Genomic DNA, 19,963 nt, shown 5'->3' with positions numbered 1-19,963 from the left:
CACGGGTGCAATGCTGATACAAAATACACTACAGAAAAACTGTGAACGTTGTACCTATATAAAACTAAAAACATAGCGGCCCGCTCGACTCGCCCGATAGCCGGGCGGCGCGGCTGACCGGTACCGCCGCAAACGCTACGTCCCGCAATTTTTAAATCTGTAATATCTTCGAAAATATTCACTTAAATCATACGGTGTAAAAGGCCATATTATATATCTATATTAAATGAACAATGTATTCAAGGTATTTAATTGGTTAAGGATTAATGCTGTATTGGTTAAAATCGCTTCGAAAATTAGCCATTATTTGTCGTAAAAAGTAAAAAGTAAATGACAAAAAAAAGTTATTGTGGGTTATCCATAAGAGATAGACATAATATACCATCGCGGACTTTTCTGTAGACCTTTTCAATGTGTATAATACTTAGTAGGTACATTATTTTGATAAAACTCGTAGGGTTCAGCCTGCGTTTGCAATGTAAGCGGAAAAAATGTAATTTTTTACGACATCACATTAGAAACCTCAAAAATAACAGTACTTATCCACTATTTAATGGATGTTATTATACATATAAATCTTCCTCTTTAAAAAAACCGCATCAAAATCCGTTGCGTAGTTTCAAAGATTTAAGCGTACAAAGGGACATAGGGACATAAGGACATAGGGACAGAGAAAGCGAAAAAGTTTTAAACTTTGTAGTGATAGTGATATAGAACGTCTGTGAAAAAATCGTATTATCATAATATAATCTGCGAAGTGCGATTCTCGTTCAAATCAAGATGTCACTTTGACATAATCTTTTAAAAAAATAAATATATGGTGAACCGTGATTGATACGACTTAATTTAATTAATGCACTAAATCTAAATAAGTTTTATAATTAAAGGAATTTGTAATATAAATTTAAATTGAAAAAGTTATCGGCTAAATAAACATGCCACTTAACTTGCAAGGTGTTCGACAATATCTTAGTGAACTAAGAAATTCCGGTGGTTTACACAAAGATCAAGCAGAAAAGTACGATCTACATTATATTTACGATGATATATACAATGAACAACTAAATTATCTACTTCTTTATTAACCCATGGTTTATTTTTAGGTATAGGAATGTTTTACTGGAAATTTTAAAGAACCCTGAAAATGAACTAGCTGAATGTTTAAAAGCTTTCGTTGAAGCAAGTGAGTGTTTATTATTATTTATTTAACTACATCCACGAATGAGAACTTATTGAATTAATATTATCAGAATATAATCAAGTTAAAAGGATTGCAAATTTTCCTATTCTTTTGTTTCCTAATAATAGTTTCCTAATTCCTTTTAATTTATAGCTACAAATTATTGATTGGTTTTCAGTTGTGAATGAAAATGTCAGCCTGGTGATATCACGTCAACTGCTAACAGATGTGAGCACACACTTGTCCCTGCTACCAGACCCAGTCTCTCAGACAGTGTCTCACTTTGCTCTTGATGTTATTCAACCTAGAGTCATTTCCTTTGAGGAGCAGGTATGTATTGATTTTATATTTGTCATTAGATTGATAACTTAAAAAAGTTAAAAGTTATTGTTCTTTACTTGCCTTTAAATAGATATACCGTATTGGATATACTATAATCGACATTCCTTATTTAAAATAGATATTTAAATTATTTACCATTATCACAGTTGACAGATATATACTACCATGTCTGGTGCACTACATACAAAAGACGATTAATGCCATCCGTCTACCAATAGATGCCGCTAAGTGTATCATTTTAACCAGCAAAAAATAAAATTAGATTTAATTGCAATTTCATTGCTTTTTATAATTTTTTACATACTTTTGTAAATGGAACCTACCTATTGAATTTAATTTTCACTCGATTTTAACTAATTTTACAGAAAAGTTTATATTCAAAACAACGCCATCTCATGAAACTACTATAAACAAGTTATTCTCCTCCGATTTGGCGATGCTAAACGAATACTAGATGGCACTAAGACGTTTTTACGTTACTTTTCACGTTTTTAACACAGACTAATAATAATATCACAGACCACAGACTAATAATAATATACTACGTTTTTAATACATAACCTCATTGCCTTTGCAGTACCTATAAAAAATATTGTAAATGGGTTAAAGCCGTTATTAATTATTACTAACTGCGTTCCTGTAGCGGCTTATATTAGGTAGGTACCTAGTGTATTGATCGTTTTCATACGAAAAATGAATTGTCGGAAAACTTGCGAGATTGTGTGAATATTTGATTGCAAGATCTCATTACAAAATAATATACATAATACAACCTATACTTAAACCGTAGTAAGTATATTATTTCTAGTCACATTTAATTATAAGTATATAAATTATAAATAAATATTAAAGGACAATATTACACAAATCGACCTAGTCCCACAGTAATCTCAATTAAGGCTTATGTTGTGGGTACTAGACGACGATAAATATAATTTAATATTTTATAAATACATATATAGATAACACCCAGACCCAAAAACAAATAATCAAGTTCATCACACAAATATTTGCCCTGACCGGGGATCGAACCCGCGACCGTCAGCACAGTAGGCAGTTACTTTACCTCTGCGCCAACCGCGTCGTTAAGAATATCAAGAAATCATCATAATGATAATAAATCGAAACTAAAGTTAAATACCTACCTACGTCATCTTGTTTTATTTTCTAAATAATCCTATCAGATTACCTTTATATGAAGTATGAACCAAAAAGTTTTGAGATTTAAACCGTAGAAAAGGTTTTGAATGATCCTTTGCGTTTTTTTCTTTATGCGCCTAAAATTAAATATTTCGACATCGATTCCCATAAGAATGAAGTATTTTCCCGTTATAAAAAGTAGCCTATGTTCATCAGGTAGGTATAATTTTTGCTTCGAATGGTGAAATAATTTTTCAAATCAATCCAGTAGTTTCGGATCCTATTCAATACAAACAAACAAACAATCAAATCATTTCTGTTTTGTAGATAAATACGAAAGTTACTCCGTCATAGTAGGACAAAATAGAAAATAGTGGGACCACGAGAAAATAGGTATTCCCGCACGCGTCTGAACCGATTTTGACGGAAATTTCGATATACATACACGGTACATACCTACGTTGAAAAAGGACATCTCAATTTTGTTGCATAAATAGGATTCAAGGTGTAGGAACAGGGATTAAATAAGGCACACGGTTGAAGCCGTAGAATGAAAGTTGGTAATTTATAAGATTAATTTATTGTAAAATAAACTACTTCATTTTACTTAAACATACCTATTCTATTTATCATTCATTGACTTATCATAAACTTTTGAGTCTAGTTAGGTACCTACTAGTACCTATTATGTGAAAATTTTGAAAAAAATGTTTTCTTTAGGAAATTATTAGCATTAATTACCTTGTCTTGTCATTAATTTATTTACCTACTTGGTAATAATCGGTCGAACACTTGTTTAAAGTTTATTTTCCTTGTCTTTTCCAGGTAATCTAAATTATTTAATTTTTGCAGTAGGTAATTAATTCATTTCGGCTTGAACAGACAAGGCCATTAGGTGAAGCGAGATTGCCAAATATGGGTGATCTGTAGATTGCCGTCCTGCTGTCGAGCGTTCGCGGTACGGACGCCGCGCTGTTGCCGCACCGTGCATTTTGTATGAAAACAAACGACCGGCCGTGCGCCGTACGACAAACGCACAGCTTCGGCACTGTAGCGACTAGCGGTCCGATACGAAACGCATAAATTGAAAGAGCCATAAGTGTTGGAACAACATTCCACCACCATTTAACCAGTTTGACAAATATTAATAATTTTCGTTTCCAATACCGGAGACATATTTTAAAATCCTGTTCTAACCCTGCATTTGTATCGAATTACAGTTTACACATAAACTTTAATTAAATATTTATTTTATTTACTGGTTATAATATAACATAACATTATATAGACCGTTATTTTCTGCCTATTTATCATTATAATTATAAACATTGTAAGTAGGGTAAACTCACCTAATTATGTGACTCACTTAATTCGGAGATACAACGTTTGGACTCTTTTATAGCGTTATAGGAGTAAAATCCAATACATTAATATTAACCCTATGGTATGGTAATAAAGCTTCTTTTCGTGTACAAACTTTTGTTAAAATCGTGCGGGTGAGATAGTAAGAATAACCAGATTTGTCACTGCGCCCGCCATGTTTGACGTTTCACCGGTAGCGTGCAACTGTGCTGTCATTATTTAATTAATTTTAAATAGAAAAGGTGAGTGTAAGTTCATGATACTTTGACAATTAATTGTTAAAAACATATTCTTGTTGATACCGATAAAGGTTTTAGTAATTTTTCATTTGTTTTTGCATAATACCTTATTTCCTGGGTTCAAAAAGTTAACGATTTTCAAGATTGCAACTCAAAACAGTGTCACCGAATTAACCAAGCAAATTTTTATTATTTTCAATTCGTGTATAAATAATTGTTTTTAGTACGTATACGTTAGTCGTTTAAGTCAGAAAATATTTATTTTTACTCAGGTTTAAAAGTAGGATCGCTTTCAAGCATTTTAAAAAAGTCCGTTATTTTTTTTATCACATAATTAAGTGAGTTATTTTTTTTTATTTTAGACAGCATGGAGGAAGACAAAAATAAAAATAGAAAATATAATGAAACAACGCTGACATCCGCAATTCAAAATATTCTGCAGTCAAAAATGAGTCTGTACACTGTTCACACAAACAATTATAATGTCCAATATTATTTTTTTATGGTTCCCCTCTTTTGATAATTTCTCATTGATAAATAAATACATAATTATTACTTTCAATATGTTTATATTTTTATTAATTGTATTTTTTTTTTACTTTTGTGTTAAAAAATAATAAATACTCACTTAATTCGGTTATAACAGAATTAGAGAAGTACTATCACCGAATTATGGTGATTGTCACAGAATTAGACAAGTCATCGCGGTTTGATTAAGGCGAAATACAATCATGCTTGTGCACCTTTTGGGCTACGCCCCCTGGGTGGAGCATAAGAGCGCGCGGGGCGCTTCACAAAAATCCCCTCGCCACGCCACACAACTGAATAGATGATGGAAACATACGGAACTAACGGAGGTTCAATGAACTTTACTTATATTCTTATATTCGCGCGGTTAAAGCTGAGTAAAGCGATCCGGCAACGTCTTTTCGTTGCCGGGCCCATCGAACTAGAAAAATCGACCTTTGTTTCTTTGCACGAAGGTCGATTTTTAATTGGTACAAATCTGGTTACAAAAAGTGAGCTTGTGACTAAATTATTTTATGATGTAATTATTTTTTATTGTTAGAATTGTCGCTACCTACGTTACTAGCTTATTTGCAAATCTTTGTAAACAAATTTTATAGTTTTTCGACATGGGGACTTTACGTACAATAATGATAATAAAAATACATAATAGAATAATGCTATTTACGTTTGTTTTTTTACATTATTATCGGTTTTGAAAGATTTAAAAAAACGGGTTTTTGTTTTTATATCATATTTATTGAAAAAAAAAAAAAAAACAATAATAGACAAAAACATATTATTTAAGTACAATTTTGATTATTTTTGAATAAATATATCCGACATTTTGATATACTTAACATCAGATATTTTCGAATGCTGGTTTTGTTACCATTTTATTGTTTCAATGTTTATCTTCTTGATACGACTTCTTCTCCTTGTTCCGTAAATAAATATGTCTCTTGCCCGTTACTTTGAGCTATCCTTGTACATTGAGGTGCTGAAACAACCATAATAAGTTATAATAGGAGAAAAATTAATTGATAATACCTCTTATTAAAAAGATACTGTCATCAAAACTAGAAAAAATTGCACAGCTGTGTACGTTCCTTTGTCGCTTTATTATCCTAGCCCGCAATAAACTCGATTGTCGGCGTCATACATAGCAAACTTTCTGAGAAAATCGTTCTTTTGTTTGCAAAATTTTACGGTTGACCGCAATTATTATAACAAGTGCTTTCATAAAAATTAGTAAAAAATTTCGCAGCTGTGTCCGTTCGTTTATCGCTCTATTGTCCTAGCTCGTAAAAAGTCGATTGTCGGCATCATAGTTACATAACTACAAATTTTTCAAATATTTTTTATATAAAATTTATAAGTAATTATGCTTATGCATAATATGCAAATAGTATTCATAAAAACAAATTAAAAAACTACTCATACATACATTCATTCGAATTGATATATGTATAAATAAATATCCTTTATCTAGTCCTGTCTAGATCTAATCCTTGTCTTGGGATTGCTCACATGTGTATAGAATTGTTAGTAGATCAGCAATAAGCCTTAAATAGCATGATATCTAATAAGTAAAAAAATTACAATTACCGGTGCAGTGAAAGAACTCAGACGATAGTTATAATACAATAAAAAAAAAAAACAAAAAAGTTAAACGCAATAGGGTTGAAATAAAAATTGTTTCTGATCTCACTGGTAATTACCTACCCGTCAGTGATAACTTACACTAGTCTGAAATATTCCACTATCTTCAATCTTATGACTTATAAATAAATGACATAAGAATAAACTTACACAAAAAAAGTACTATGTGAAACTGTCTGAAGATCCACATCAGTTTCTGGTAATCATGGTTGGTCTAAAAGACCAACGTGTCTTTATTGCGTCCTGGCTTGCAAGCTGCACATCGGATTTTTCGTGGTCGCGCTTCGCTATTAGAAATAAACATACATACACAAATCAGTAGTATATTTATTGGAAAATGAAATCTCAAAAAACAACTCAAACATTACCTATTTATACCAATAATAAAATTATAAATAAAAATAAAGACAGAGTGCATAAAATTATAAAATCTTGATTTGTGCGTTGCTAAATTCAAACTTTGTAAACATATATGTATTATGTACTAGTACAAAAATCATAAATAGGTACCTAATAATCAAATTATAGGAAGATGAAATCTCAAAATATGACAAATAATATTACTTATTACAAATAAGATAACTATCAAATTTTCATTTATGCATTTCTCAATTTAGACTTGTAAACATATACCTAGTAATCAAAATATTGGAAGTTGAAATCTTTGGACTTGTAGCGACCGAAAGACATAATAAATATAAATAAGCATGATAAACATTAAACTTACCTATTTAGGTTCAATAACTGTAGTTTCTTCATCTGCCTTCGCAATTTTCTTCCTAATGTTCTCACCATCAATGTTTTGGCCACCAAAATTCACCATGTTTATGAAAAACTTTAGTAACACTAACACTAAATCACGTATGCGAGTAGACAACGGCACCGCGCGAAAAAGTTGTACAGGACTGCTCTCTAAGACGCGTTGGCGTCGACTAACAGGAGGCGGAACGGCGGAAGCGACCGGCCTGCGCGCAATTTTTTGCTCATAGTTTATAAATATATTTTTTTTTAATTACTGATGTATTAATTGAAAAATCTAATCCCGCACGTCCCTCAAGAATTGAATGGAAGTGGATGTGGATAAAGTTTCATTGATATTACTTTACTATTGTCCAAATGAAATTGATTCTCCGTTTAATTTTTGGGCAACTTCACAACGTTTTTCTATCGAGGCAAATTTTTTCAATCGTGTTTCGGTTCCCAAACGCCACTAAACAAACTCTTCAATTAAATAAATCGATAAATAAAAAAAATCAAATTCAAAGTTTTTGAAGAAAAAAATTAATTCTCCGTGCGCTCGAAACGTCTGTTTTGGGTCTCATTTCGCCTTAAGCTCATTTTACGCTGAGTTAATTCATATGTGTTAAGATTACACTTGCTCCATTTGATAAATAGAAGATTGATTAATGTTCCTATTAAAAATAAAAATAAAATTTATAAAGTTTAACCTGTTTTTTTTTTCATATTCTGTTTTGTCACAGAATTAGATGAGTTGACTATATATGTTAACGGAAATGTATGTAATCCGTCATTGTATAAAATTCCCAGGAAATGTATGTAATTCCTAAAATCGCATGGAAATGTGTGAAATAAATTATTTTATAGTACACATTTCCTAGGAAATCCATACATTTCCTAACTAACAGTCGGAAATGTAAAACATCTAAGATATTGGAAGGTCAAGGTACGCGGGACGAGGGGTATGTATGTCGCAATCGGATTGTATAATCCGCCGAATTACAAACGGCCGGCATTTTGTAATATGCCGAAAATTCGTAATCAGAATTTTTTGGTTTGGATAAGGGGGTGGGTTAGGTTAGGTTCGTGTTTTTTAGAACTATACAGAACTGGGAACTTTAAAAAATTCATTTTGTTACTTTTATTAGTAGGTACGATCCTTATAAGTATTTTAGTGTATTCAACCAACTTAAAAAAGTGGGACTATTTTACAACAATTTGAATATGAATTGTATTATTGTATACAATATCGAAGCTTTTTAAGAAATGTATAAAATACTTTTTTAAGAATTATTATCATACATAATATTATGTTACCGGCAATATATTAAACCCGGCATTGTATGCAATTCTTAGTAAATGTAGGTATGTTATTCCGAGAAACAGTCGGAATTAAATAAATTAAATTCGTCACATTATCTATCTAAATTATCAGAATCTATAAAGGACTATATTATATCCCTCAATAATTTATAGGTAAGAAGATAGATTAGGCTTTTAATTTTCTTAAAATTGTACCGTTTTAGAGCATGGGCTCTAAAACGGTACACGGTTATTTTGTAGTCTTTGATTTTTTGCATTTTATGCGATCATTGTGCTGGGAAAATCGTATTTCAGCGACAATTTTGTATGACGTCGTACAATTTTTATAAGATGATCGTAGATCTGAATATATTATCTTTAAATTAAGATATTACTTTGTTCTCACGTGCAATTGCTTTGAGTTAAAATGGTACCGTAAAATAGCGTTTTTTGTTAAAAATCGGTAATAGCACCCTTTAATAAATGAAAATTTGATTTGATTGAATATAAGTTGATTTAAGAAATGTTAATTAGTAAGATAATATGAACATATTATTATTATTTTACGGTAAGACTGTTACCCGATTGTCTCAATAAGTGCTATAATAAAAAAAATAACAACGTGTTTTATTACAGAAATCATTAATTACTTTATATACATTTCCTAATACGATATTGGAATTATATATAATTCCAAGGAAGATTATACATTTACTAGGATATTAAAATAATTTTTTTTTAATAATTAATAAAAAATATCCTGTCCAGGATTTTTCCAGTCAAACTATTTTTAATACACTTAATTTATTATAAAATTGGTCTCATTCTATTATCACGCCGTTGCATTTCGACTTATATTCGGATCTTAGACCACTAGGATTTGTATACAATTCCTTGATTTCATACATTTCCGGTAACATATACATAATTTCATTTTATTTATTTACATTAAGTATATACATAATTACATACTGATATTATATCTACCTATACATATATATACAGGGTGTCCCAAAAAGTAGTGATGAACGGAAGCTGGGAGGTAGAGGACCTAAAGGGCTATCCGAATCACCCCCATGTATGTTATGCGATTTTTCGTATTTTCGGAGTTATGACGTTTTTTTCAATTTTTCACCTATCGCCGAGTACGGTGATATTTTCACTCATGGTGACGTCAATTATTGCGGAAGGTGCTTGATTTTTTTTGTGTGCTAAGCTGAAAGATAGGCCAATTCAGTATGGTAACATTTACTATCGTTAGATCTTTGAATGGAATAAAAAAAAGAATTAAAATGCCAAGAAAGATAAAATTACCCAGTATGTTCTCCACTTCAAGGGCCCGTAAAAAAATAAAATCACATAAAAAAAGTTTTCCATTTGGCTTTTAAAAACTTGCTCTATCTATCAGGTAGCTACCCTGAAAATTTCATTTTATTATTCAGAAGGCTTCAATCGAAAAATTGAAATCTAAATGAGGTAAGTGCAAAAATTGAATTAACATGATGATTAATAAAAACAAATTAAAACCAATAACAAGGTGTTTAATTACCAGAAATTTTTAAAATGACCCCGCTATTGCTCAGTGCAAGTGCGACATCACCGTAAAAAGTTGTCTTTTAAATGTCTGAATGCCCTTTTATCATTTTTAATGGTTTCTTCTGCTACTATGAATTTCCAGGTTATTTCGTTCAAATTGTGGCAGTCTCTCGTCTTTGTAGTATCCCCACGGAAAAAAATCAATAGGGTTTATGTCCGGGGACCGTCGAGGCCAGGCTAAAGGGCAAAGATACCCTGAAAGATGGATTGGTCGTTGCAGCCTGCGCATGCGCTGGTGACGCCTGCCTTAAAGCCTGGCCTGCACGGTCCCTCGACCTAAACCCCATTGATTTGTTTCAATGGGGATACTAAAAAGACCTCGGCTACTTGAGAGAATGCTACAATTTGGACGAAATAACCCGGAAATTCATAGTAGCAGAAGAAACCATTAAAAATGATAAAAGGGCATTCAGACATTTAAAAGACAACTTTTTACGGTGATGTCGCACTTGCATTGAGCAACAGCGGGGTTATTTTAAAAATTTCTGGTAATTAAACACCTATTTATGGGTTTTAATTTGGTTTTAATGATCATCATGTTAATAAAATATTTGCACTTACCACATTTAGATTTCAATTTTTCGATTGAAGCCTTCTGAATAATAAAATGAAATTTTTAGGGTAGCTACCTGATAGATAGAGCGAGTTTTTAAAAGCCAAATGGAAAACTTTTTTTATGTGATTTTATTTTTTTATGGGCCCTTGAAGTTGTGAACATACTGGGTAATTTTATCTTTCTTGGCATTTAATTCTTTTTTTATTCCATTCGAAGATCTAACGATAGTAAATGTTACCATACTGAATTGGCCTGTCTTTCAGCTTACCACACAAAAAAAATCAAGCATCTAGCGCAATAAGTCACGTCACCATAAATAAAAATCTCATCGTACTCAGCGATAGATGAAAAATTGAAAAAAATGTCATAACTCCGAAAATACGAAAAATCGCATAACATACATGGGGGTGATTCGGATAGCTCTCTAGGTCCTCTACCTCCCAGCTTCCGTTCATCACTACTTTTTGGGACACCCTGTATATGTATATATATGTATATCATGTTTTAACTGATGTATTTATTTATAAGTATTTATCATATTAATAGAAATATATCTTTCACATAATATACTCATGTTAAATTATCATTATATACAATTCTAGACTGAAACTCCAATAGTCACTTGGGGTCACTGAAAATCAGTGGTGGTGAGGTATTAATCACCTTGCCATCATATACTGAGTTGGCTCCATTTGTCAGGTCACTCACTGCCACATTACAGTTCTTAGGAATAAGATTATTTTTATTTAATTATTTTTCTTTTTATTTCTTTTTGTTTTTCCTTCGTTTATAAATGTATCTCGTGTTGTGATCTTGACAATAAATATGTTTTATTTATTTATTTATTTAATGTCCCTTACTGCATGCTTTTCATGCAGTTGTCCGCACAATATGTATTGTGGTCTTTGTCCATACACACTTTCTCCAAAGCCCTGCTTTGGTCTTGTTTGATGTATAAGCTCCTGTATATTAGTAAAAGTTAATCAAATATTTAATTCTTATTTCTTGAAATTTGGTATAGTATTCTTTGTGTGATACAAATCAAAACCAACAGTCAGGTTAGGTAGACTACAATTTACAAAACTGGCAGGGTTGCCATGCAATGGTTGGTGGTTAATGAAACACTTGACTCGACTGTAAGCTTGTATTGAACTGCTTAAACTGTAGAACAACAGGACTATATATTCTAGACGCACACATACAATAGATTACACACTACACTGTAAACTGTAGAATTAATATTAAAGACATAGTTCACTATATAATTATTTTGTAGTCTTTGATTATTTATACAACAGACTAGAAATAAATACTATGTATGCGATTATACCTATTCTAGCCATCCATTTTCGTGTTCCTTAAAATTAAGTACATCTTAGTCAAAGGGCAACTTATTGTGCCCTTGCCCGTAATGCACTCATAATAATTTTAAGTTGAATGTTTGTCATTCTTTATGTACCAAACACAGTCACGGCCACGGCGCTCATTCCATTTTACTGGTATTAAAACAGATGAAATCCTTCATGATCCCATATCCTTCTTAGTAGCAAATGTAGAAATCCATAATCCATAAATCCATAATTGTGTCTACAATGTTTTTGTGGAGAATCGTATTTACATTTGGGATGGATTAATTCTTCTCCTCTCTTGAACAAATTTGTTATTGCGAACGTAAGCAATAAGTCTGTAATAAAACAATCTTATATTGGGTTACAAATCCAGAAACCAATCATTAAAAATCATGTTTGTAAAAATTTATGTTCAGAGAAAATATCAGTTTACCATATAAAGCTTATTTTCTGCCTGTAGATTCTACATAACCTCACAGTCCATCAATCATATTTAGCACTTATTTTTAAAATATTAGTCAACAATTAAAAACGAAAACAAACAAAGCTTCTCGTTTTGGTTTTGACAGAATCTCGTAAATAAACTGAACTAAATACCAGTCATAATAATGTAGGTACTCTGTGAGTCAGCTTTGTCTAATTAAAAATCCGAGTAGGTACAAAATCAGTGTTGCCAACTTTTTTTTTCGAACCCACATATTGGAGCCTCGTGGCCCACCAGAAATCCACTAAAGTAATCGGTCTTTAAAACCACCAGAAAAAACACTAAAAAATATCCAGAGACATGTAAATATTGAATGCCCGTTGGCGAATTTTTTGCGAGTTATTTGTAAATAACATCTATTTTGAACTAAGTAATTTTTATTTTTGTTACAATATATGTATTTAAAGATCATCTTCAGAAGAATCTTCTTCTAGAGTTTCAGTATGTGAAGAATAAATTTCTATGAAAGAAATTTTTGTGTGGTTTCGGCATATTTAATGTAAAACCCTTTTAAGGTAAAACTATATTACTTCACAAAATTAATTAAAATACGACAAGCTAGAGGCTACCGCGCGGCCGCGGCATTACCAATACCGACTGATTGTTTATACAGATTGTTTTTGTACACAAATAAAGAATGTACAATGTACATATAACCTTTTGAATCAAATCATACTTTAGATCAATAGTAATAAAGTCTATAATCAAAAATATTCAAGCAATAGACAAACAACTTTCGGGGAATTCCCGTATGTTCGTTCTGTTACCAACATGACACAAAATCATACCCTTGTTTCACATAGTTCAAGTCGTTCTTTTTGAGTATTTATGTAAATCTTTCTATTGGTTGAAACTCGTACCTTACCACTAATTGAACTCATCTAAACCACTAGGAAAATCCACCAGCCACTAAAACCAATATTTGTCCGCTAAATGGGGGAGCTAAACCACCAGATGTAGTGGAAATTTCACTGAGTTGGCAACACTGTACAAAATATTATGTTGACAGTTGACAGTTGTCAAGTGTGACGCCAAAGACTTGAAAATAAAAGGTACGTGTACATATATTTACATTAGTGCCATCTAGTGGCTCTGGAAGGAAAAGAACATCAAGTCTGTGTTTAACGTGCCATCTAGTGTGTTAAAAGCAAAATACCAAGAGATATAATCGAACATGTAGTACGTTTATTCCCCACTGGCGCTTTAATTGCGTAAATTTATAGTGCATATTTTTTTGTATGGAGTGAACCGTCTGTTGTATACGTAGTATATTATTATTAGTCTGTGATACTACGTACATACAGTTAGGAAACTAAGCCCCCCCCCATGAAATTATGACGTATAGCTATAGGGCTGTTACTTTTTGATATTTAACCGACTTGAAAAATAAAGGAGAAGGTTATCAATTCGGCCTGTATATTTCTGTTTGCTTTTTTTCACAGTTGATTTTGTGGTAATTTGGAGATTAAAACCCGTTAAAATACAAAAATGGTGTAGCCTAAATATGAATTTACAAGAAGAAACAATCCGAATTAATACAGCTTGTAAAAGTAAATATACGTTTTTATCAGTGCTATATTTCGAAATCTAGTTTTGTTATGGACGCCGAAGGCTATTTAATGTACCAAAATTATTTATAATGCTTGATATTTGTATTATACATATATTCAATAATTATTTTAAACCAGAATTTACAATACTTGTATGTAGGTATACCTACTAAATTATTTTTAAAACGATAAATTAAATTAAATTAAAAAACACAAAATATGCAAAAATAAATTAAAAATTATTATTATACGAGCATAGAACCTCTACCTTTTTGTTTTAGGAAGAAAAAGAAAATAGTTTGACAGGCTTAGTGCTTGACAAAGTGGAGACGCCACGTATCGATAAAAATACAATAGTTATAATATCTATCTTTTTCTTCCCTAATATTTACGTAATTATGCACATAAATTTAAACAAGATTTTTTTAAGGTTTCCTTTTTTTATATTTTCGTGCTCTTCTAGATTGCGTAAAAAATAGATGCGATCTTTAAACAGACTGGACTCCTAATAGGTACTATTTGTAGCTATCATTTTGATAGAAAATATGTCAACATAATATATAAAACTCATACTGCCATATCTATAGAAATTAAAAAATAGTCTCTTTTTAACTTGTAGTCAGATATCGTATTTACAAATATATTTATTGAAAGGGCTACAAACTGAAACAATCGATATTTATTTAATGTGAATTGACATCACTTTAAACTTTTTTCCATACTATATTCAAAATCTGTGGATGTGTCACCCGCTACTATCGATCCCCCTCAATACCCTTGTAAACACGCTTGATGGGGGGGGAGCCATTTCGAACATTTTGTATGAAGTTTCCTTACTGTATGTATCTATATATTGTGCCATTATTTTATTTAAATTACTAAAATTGACAAAGGTACAATGAAATATGATTTTTCTTGAGGCATCTGGAAGCCATACCTACTTTGGAGGCATCTAGAAGCCGAATGCGACCCGCTGATGTTTTAATTGTGGCCAGTGAATATTTTGTAAATAAGTTAAAAATATTAAAATAAAATATGTTTATAAATAAACAGTGATTGACTGTATAATACATAGCGTTAAATAAGGATCTAGAAAAGTGAAGTCCCGTGTCCCCAAGTGGGGTAAGGGGCAGATGCATTATTCATACATCTGTTTCACTGATCGATTTTCTTTGAGGACAAGTAGGTGATCAGCCTTCTGTGTCCTACCAGACCGAGACATTTTTTTTTCTTCGTCTCCACCGGGAATCAAACCCAGGACCCCTCGGTGCTACGCTCACACTTCAACCACTGTACCAAGGAGGCGGCTAATTTAATTTATAAAGACATTATATTAGAAGAAGTCGATGAAATAGAATTTTAAGGTATTTTTTTAGACAGCAATTGTAATTGGAAATCCCATATAACAAATTTGTTTTCGCTCTACGTCATTAAGGACCATATTAAGTTCTGCTCTTAATGCATACCATGGTTATGTATCATTTAAATTCTAGAATAACATATGGACTTATATTCGGTTCTTAAGGTCCTCTAGGCAGCACTCTGTAATCAGAAAAATTCGATACTCCGACACTACTCTCAAAACGTTTATCAGAATACGGCTACAATGTATCACTTTTTGTGTTGAAAGATATTATATTTCTAATTTCTTGGAACTGGACATGTGATAAATTATAGTATAAATTTTCAGGTAGCAAGTATCAGACAACATCTGGCAGATATTTATGAGCGCAATCAGAATTGGAAAGAAGCTGCCAATGTTCTAGTGGGCATTCCACTAGAGACAGGACAGAAGTATGTAAATAGTAAATACATTAATTTAATTTCTAATCTACACAAACTGTAAAAATATAATAAGCAAAGTGTGTTCAAAAATTTTTTAATAGCATAAGTTTACTGTTTAAAGATATTGTGTATCTAATAGTACTAGATCCCACCGAAGGATTAGTGTGTTCATAGTTTTTTTGATGAAACCAAAATTTTATGTATATTTATAATTAGGAGAATATATTATATATATCGACTAGGTTGCCAATCAAAATTTGGCTTCAAGCATGTTTAATTAAATTTTTTCTAATCGATTTTTGGGAAAAAATTTCGTTTTCTTGTTCTGTACATAAAATGTAATCTACATCATAGCAAATTATTTAAAATACAATTCTAAAAAATCACGGTTGCCGTTTTTCACCTGGCCGCAACCTCTTCGCAGCCTGGTGCAAACAGGTATGATTTCGATCCATTTATACGGTATTAATGGATCAAAATCATACCTGTTTGCACCAGGCTGCGAAGAGGTTGCGGCCAGGTGAATTATACGTTCATCACGCACATTTATAAATCATATTATATCAAATTATAGCTAATTCTATTAATTATCATACATGGGTGCCTAGTTAAATCCGCCCGCAAATAAGGGTTGCCGGCAGTTAAAGATGATGAATATTTAAGGTTGCGGTACTAATCCTGCGGTGGGATCTTAGACTAAAAGCACAAAATTGCACCTATGGTTACAATATAGAATATCACCTAAGTCTTGGAAATTTTAAGTGAAAACATTTTAACCTCTACATATTTGGCCACATGTAAAATGTAATAGATTTACAATTGAAAACTTTACCCTTGCAGACAATATTCCGTAGACTACAAACTCGAGACATACTTGAAAATTGCGCGTCTTTACTTAGAAGTGGATGATCCAGTGCAAGCCGAAGCTTTTGTGAACAGGGCATCATTATTACAAGCTGAGACAACTAATGAACAACTACAAATATATTATAAAGTATGCTATGCAAGAGTATTAGATTATAGAAGGTAAATTCATATCTTAATAGGCATGTTATAATGTTAAAACCCGACTTTGCTTTCATATATAATGAAAAAATTGTACATATTATATATTTTTTTTTCAGGAAATTCATAGAAGCTGCTCAAAGATACAATGAATTATCATATAGGAATATAATTCATGAAGATGAAAGAATGACATGTTTGCGGAATGCCCTTATTTGTACAGTTTTGGCTTCAGCAGGTGAGTAATATACACTAAATGAAAGTGAGTTATTTTAATGTAAAATTCTCTTAAACTTTAATTAAAGTAGCATTAATGTTATTAAATGCTATTGGTAGGCATATTTCTAGTTGTCTTAATTTTTTGCATAAAAATAACTAGCTGACAATATAATTACTAGAATTCCGACTCAAACTCTATGAAAGTTTCCATAAAATGTACTGTATTCTTTCAAACAATAACCAATTTGTACAGGTCAACAAAGATCCCGTATGTTGGCAACCCTGTTCAAAGACGAGCGTTGCCAGCAACTACCCGCATACTCCATACTCGAGAAGATGTACCTCGACCGCATCATACGCAGATCCGAATTGCACGAGTTTGAAGCTCTCATGCAAACACATCAAAAGGTTAGTGAATATTGTTGGAAAGACTTCTGATTGTTAGAAGTTAGTTTTTCTGTTTAGGTTAGAACTTTTAGTCATTAGTGTAACAATATCCAAGCAGCATTCATCAACAGTCTCATAATAACGGCTGTTATTTTTTTTAAGCTATTGCATAGCTTCTATCGCGGGCCTTGAGCACGGGAACCGAATCCAGAAATTCCGTAACGAAAAAAACCTCACGCTCCCCACTCCGACGGGCACGGCTTGAAGGCATGCTATGCAATAGCTTTACCGCGGCAGTCCCAGTGCCACACATCTTTTTTTTATATAAGTAATTGAATACATTTACTTTTTTTTTTAAATACATGATACCACACATACAACGAAAAGATTTAAGTGCATCCTCCGGCTTGACAATTAGCATACTATAAAATGCCGAGCTTTTCTAAACTGACGATGCTGATTGTTAAAAGAGCTTTCTAATGGTAAAGAATATTTGAAATCGATTGAATAGTTTTTGAATTAAATCAAAACAAAGTATAATATTGAGTATATTATAAAGTAGAAAGGTTTTAACTAAAAAAAAATTATCTATTCCAGGCATCAACACCAGACGGTTCCACGATCCTGGACCGAGCGGTCTTCGAGCACAACTTGCTTTCAGCGAGCAAGCTATACAATAACATAACATTCGAAGAGCTCGGCGCGTTGCTAGAGACGCCGCCCGCACGTGCTGAGCGCATCGCCAGCCATATGATTAGCGAGAAGAGGATGAACGGACACATTGACCAGATCAACTCTATTGTGCACTTTGAGAGTACGTGTATTTGTGTGTGGGTTAAGTGAAATGTGATGCGATGAGGGTTGAAGATAAGTTATTAAAATGAAATGCTGTGTGGCGGTGTGGCGGTTGAGTGAATGTTTTAGGGTGCTTTTCCACCAATAAAATATGCGAGGATGTGCAATGAGGAATGTGTTTGTAAATAACCAATAGCACAGAATACATAATAGTAGCTAAACGCTACAGAACGGACACTCTCCGCCTCCCGCCAAAATTAAACACTTACCTCACCCCGCACGATCATGCTATAAATGGGCCACATTTTTCTACAAGGACGATACGCAACAAAGATTGACAACATTAATCAAATTGACTTATAGTAATTTTATTATTTTGGATTTGTGATTATCGTTTTTCGTAGAAAATGGTTAGATATTGTGCTGTTTACGGATGCATTTCATCAGAAAAACGCGAATTTTTTTTTTACGCTAGTCACAAATGTGCCAACCATAAAGCGTTAACACACACATTTGCAGTCTCTACAGTGTGACTGTCAAAACGATAATTTTGTATGGAATGTCCGGGGTGTGCCAATAGTATCGCAATTAATGGTGCAAATTGCAAAAGCACCCTTAGGGTGGATTATACATCGATATCAATTAAAGTTTAATTTAATAAGCTCAAAAACTGGACGTTAGTATGTTGTTTATTATGAGATAATACTTAAAGGTGTTTTTTTTTCGAAATGTCTACGGAACATCGAAATAAAAATCAAACTAGGGATATCATATTTTAACAGTTTTGAAAACAGCACCGCTTTTGAATGTGATAAAAACTATAAATAAGAAAATGTTCTTATCAAATGTAGTGTAGTGTACAATCTAATTATAGCTAAATATTTATTCACGCAGCAAATAAAAACGCAATATTATATTTCAACTCGTATTAAATATGAGCATCAAAGAATATGTCAGCACATAGTATGTTTTCTCTTTTATAAACATTTCTAAACTATTATTTTTCTGCTTATAGCTCGCGATATATTACCGCAATGGGATAAACAAATCCAGAGTCTCTGCTACCAAGTGAACAGTCTGATAGAAAAGATCGCAGCCGCCGAGCCCGACTGGATGGCCAAACTTATGGAAGAAGAAATGATTCAGTAAACTTATGTTATACGTTTTTAATAAATATCTTATGAAATAAAGTGTGTTTTATTAGCTTAGTTCGTAACTCCTTAGTGGAAAAATGGATTGCAAAAAAACCTCCCTAGTTTTTACATAACAAAATAGAGTAGCTGAAGCGCAGTAAAAAAAAAGATAATTTGGAAAATCCAAAAGTGCACGCCTCATAATTTTTTTTTAATAAATATTTATTAATTATTATTTTTGTTTATTTAATAACAATTAAACCACATCGAATCAGACCCTGAAAAATGAAAGGGTTCTATTCCTGAGCATACTCAAGCGTAAGAGAAAAAAAAAGACTCGATTAGTAAAGTATTTCGGTCGCTATCGTGTTAACAAGAAAAAGGATCCGCACAAACAGACACACGGACGTCCAAGACAGAACTTTTTTAAACTGTTTTTTAACTAGTTTAAATAACAAAAATGACATCAAAAATATCATGAACGTTAAAAATAGTGTTTTTTCTTAATATGTGTGTGTATGTATTATCTTACAAGTGCAATGTATGATACATAAAGACATTTTAAGTTTGAAAAATCAGATGTTTTGCGCGAAGTGACAGTAGTACCCACCTCAACGCTTCGCTTATGAGGC

The 19,963-nt window shown here is 32.1% G+C and overlaps 1 protein-coding gene and 3 long non-coding RNA genes across 4 annotated transcripts; 2 read left to right on the top strand and 2 right to left on the bottom strand.

The window, feature by feature from the left end:
* Positions 1-779: 779 nt before the first annotated feature.
* Positions 780-19,388, top strand: CSN4 (COP9 signalosome subunit 4). The gene is made up of 9 exons (XM_089705479.1): positions 780-1,018; positions 1,104-1,183; positions 1,359-1,510; positions 15,698-15,801; positions 16,633-16,818; positions 16,917-17,035; positions 17,270-17,424; positions 18,001-18,217; positions 19,214-19,388. Exons 1-9 carry the CDS (start codon positions 936-938, stop codon positions 19,345-19,347), a joined length of 1,230 nt encoding a protein of 409 aa, XP_089561605.1. The 5' UTR covers positions 780-935; the 3' UTR covers positions 19,348-19,388.
* On the top strand, positions 4,186-8,690 carry LOC149480927 (uncharacterized). Its single transcript, XR_016316946.1, has 3 exons — positions 4,186-4,266; positions 4,626-4,970; positions 7,766-8,690. It is a non-coding gene; the product is annotated as an uncharacterized LOC149480927 (long non-coding RNA).
* On the bottom strand, positions 5,645-7,591 carry LOC149480928 (uncharacterized). Its single transcript, XR_016316947.1, has 3 exons — positions 7,160-7,591; positions 6,583-6,719; positions 5,645-5,770 (listed from the first exon to the last, which is right to left on the bottom strand). It is a non-coding gene; the product is annotated as an uncharacterized LOC149480928 (long non-coding RNA).
* On the bottom strand, positions 11,744-13,754 carry LOC149480926 (uncharacterized). The gene is made up of 2 exons (XR_016316945.1): positions 12,407-13,754; positions 11,744-12,308 (listed from the first exon to the last, which is right to left on the bottom strand). It is a non-coding gene; the product is annotated as an uncharacterized LOC149480926 (long non-coding RNA).
* Positions 19,389-19,963: the final 575 nt, after the last annotated feature.

This window comes from Colias philodice, chromosome 17 (assembly GCF_061535455.1).
Source record: "Colias philodice isolate Cphi_HAF_F1 chromosome 17, ilColPhil1 Martin Lab GWU primary, whole genome shotgun sequence".
Classification (NCBI taxonomy): Eukaryota; Metazoa; Arthropoda; class Insecta; order Lepidoptera; family Pieridae; genus Colias; species Colias philodice.
The sequence above is the reverse complement of the archived record's forward strand: the minus strand, read 5'-3'. Positions and strand labels throughout refer to the sequence as shown.

Coding starts and splice junctions, on each gene's coding strand:
- CSN4 (XM_089705479.1), top strand. CDS start 936: ATGCCACTTAACTTGCAAGGTGTTCGACAATATCTTAGTGAACTAAGA. Junction 15,802..16,632: donor CCACTAGAGACAGGACAGAA/GTATGTAAATAG, acceptor TTACCCTTGCAG/ACAATATTCCGTAGACTACA. Junction 17,425..18,000: donor TCATGCAAACACATCAAAAG/GTTAGTGAATAT, acceptor TATCTATTCCAG/GCATCAACACCAGACGGTTC.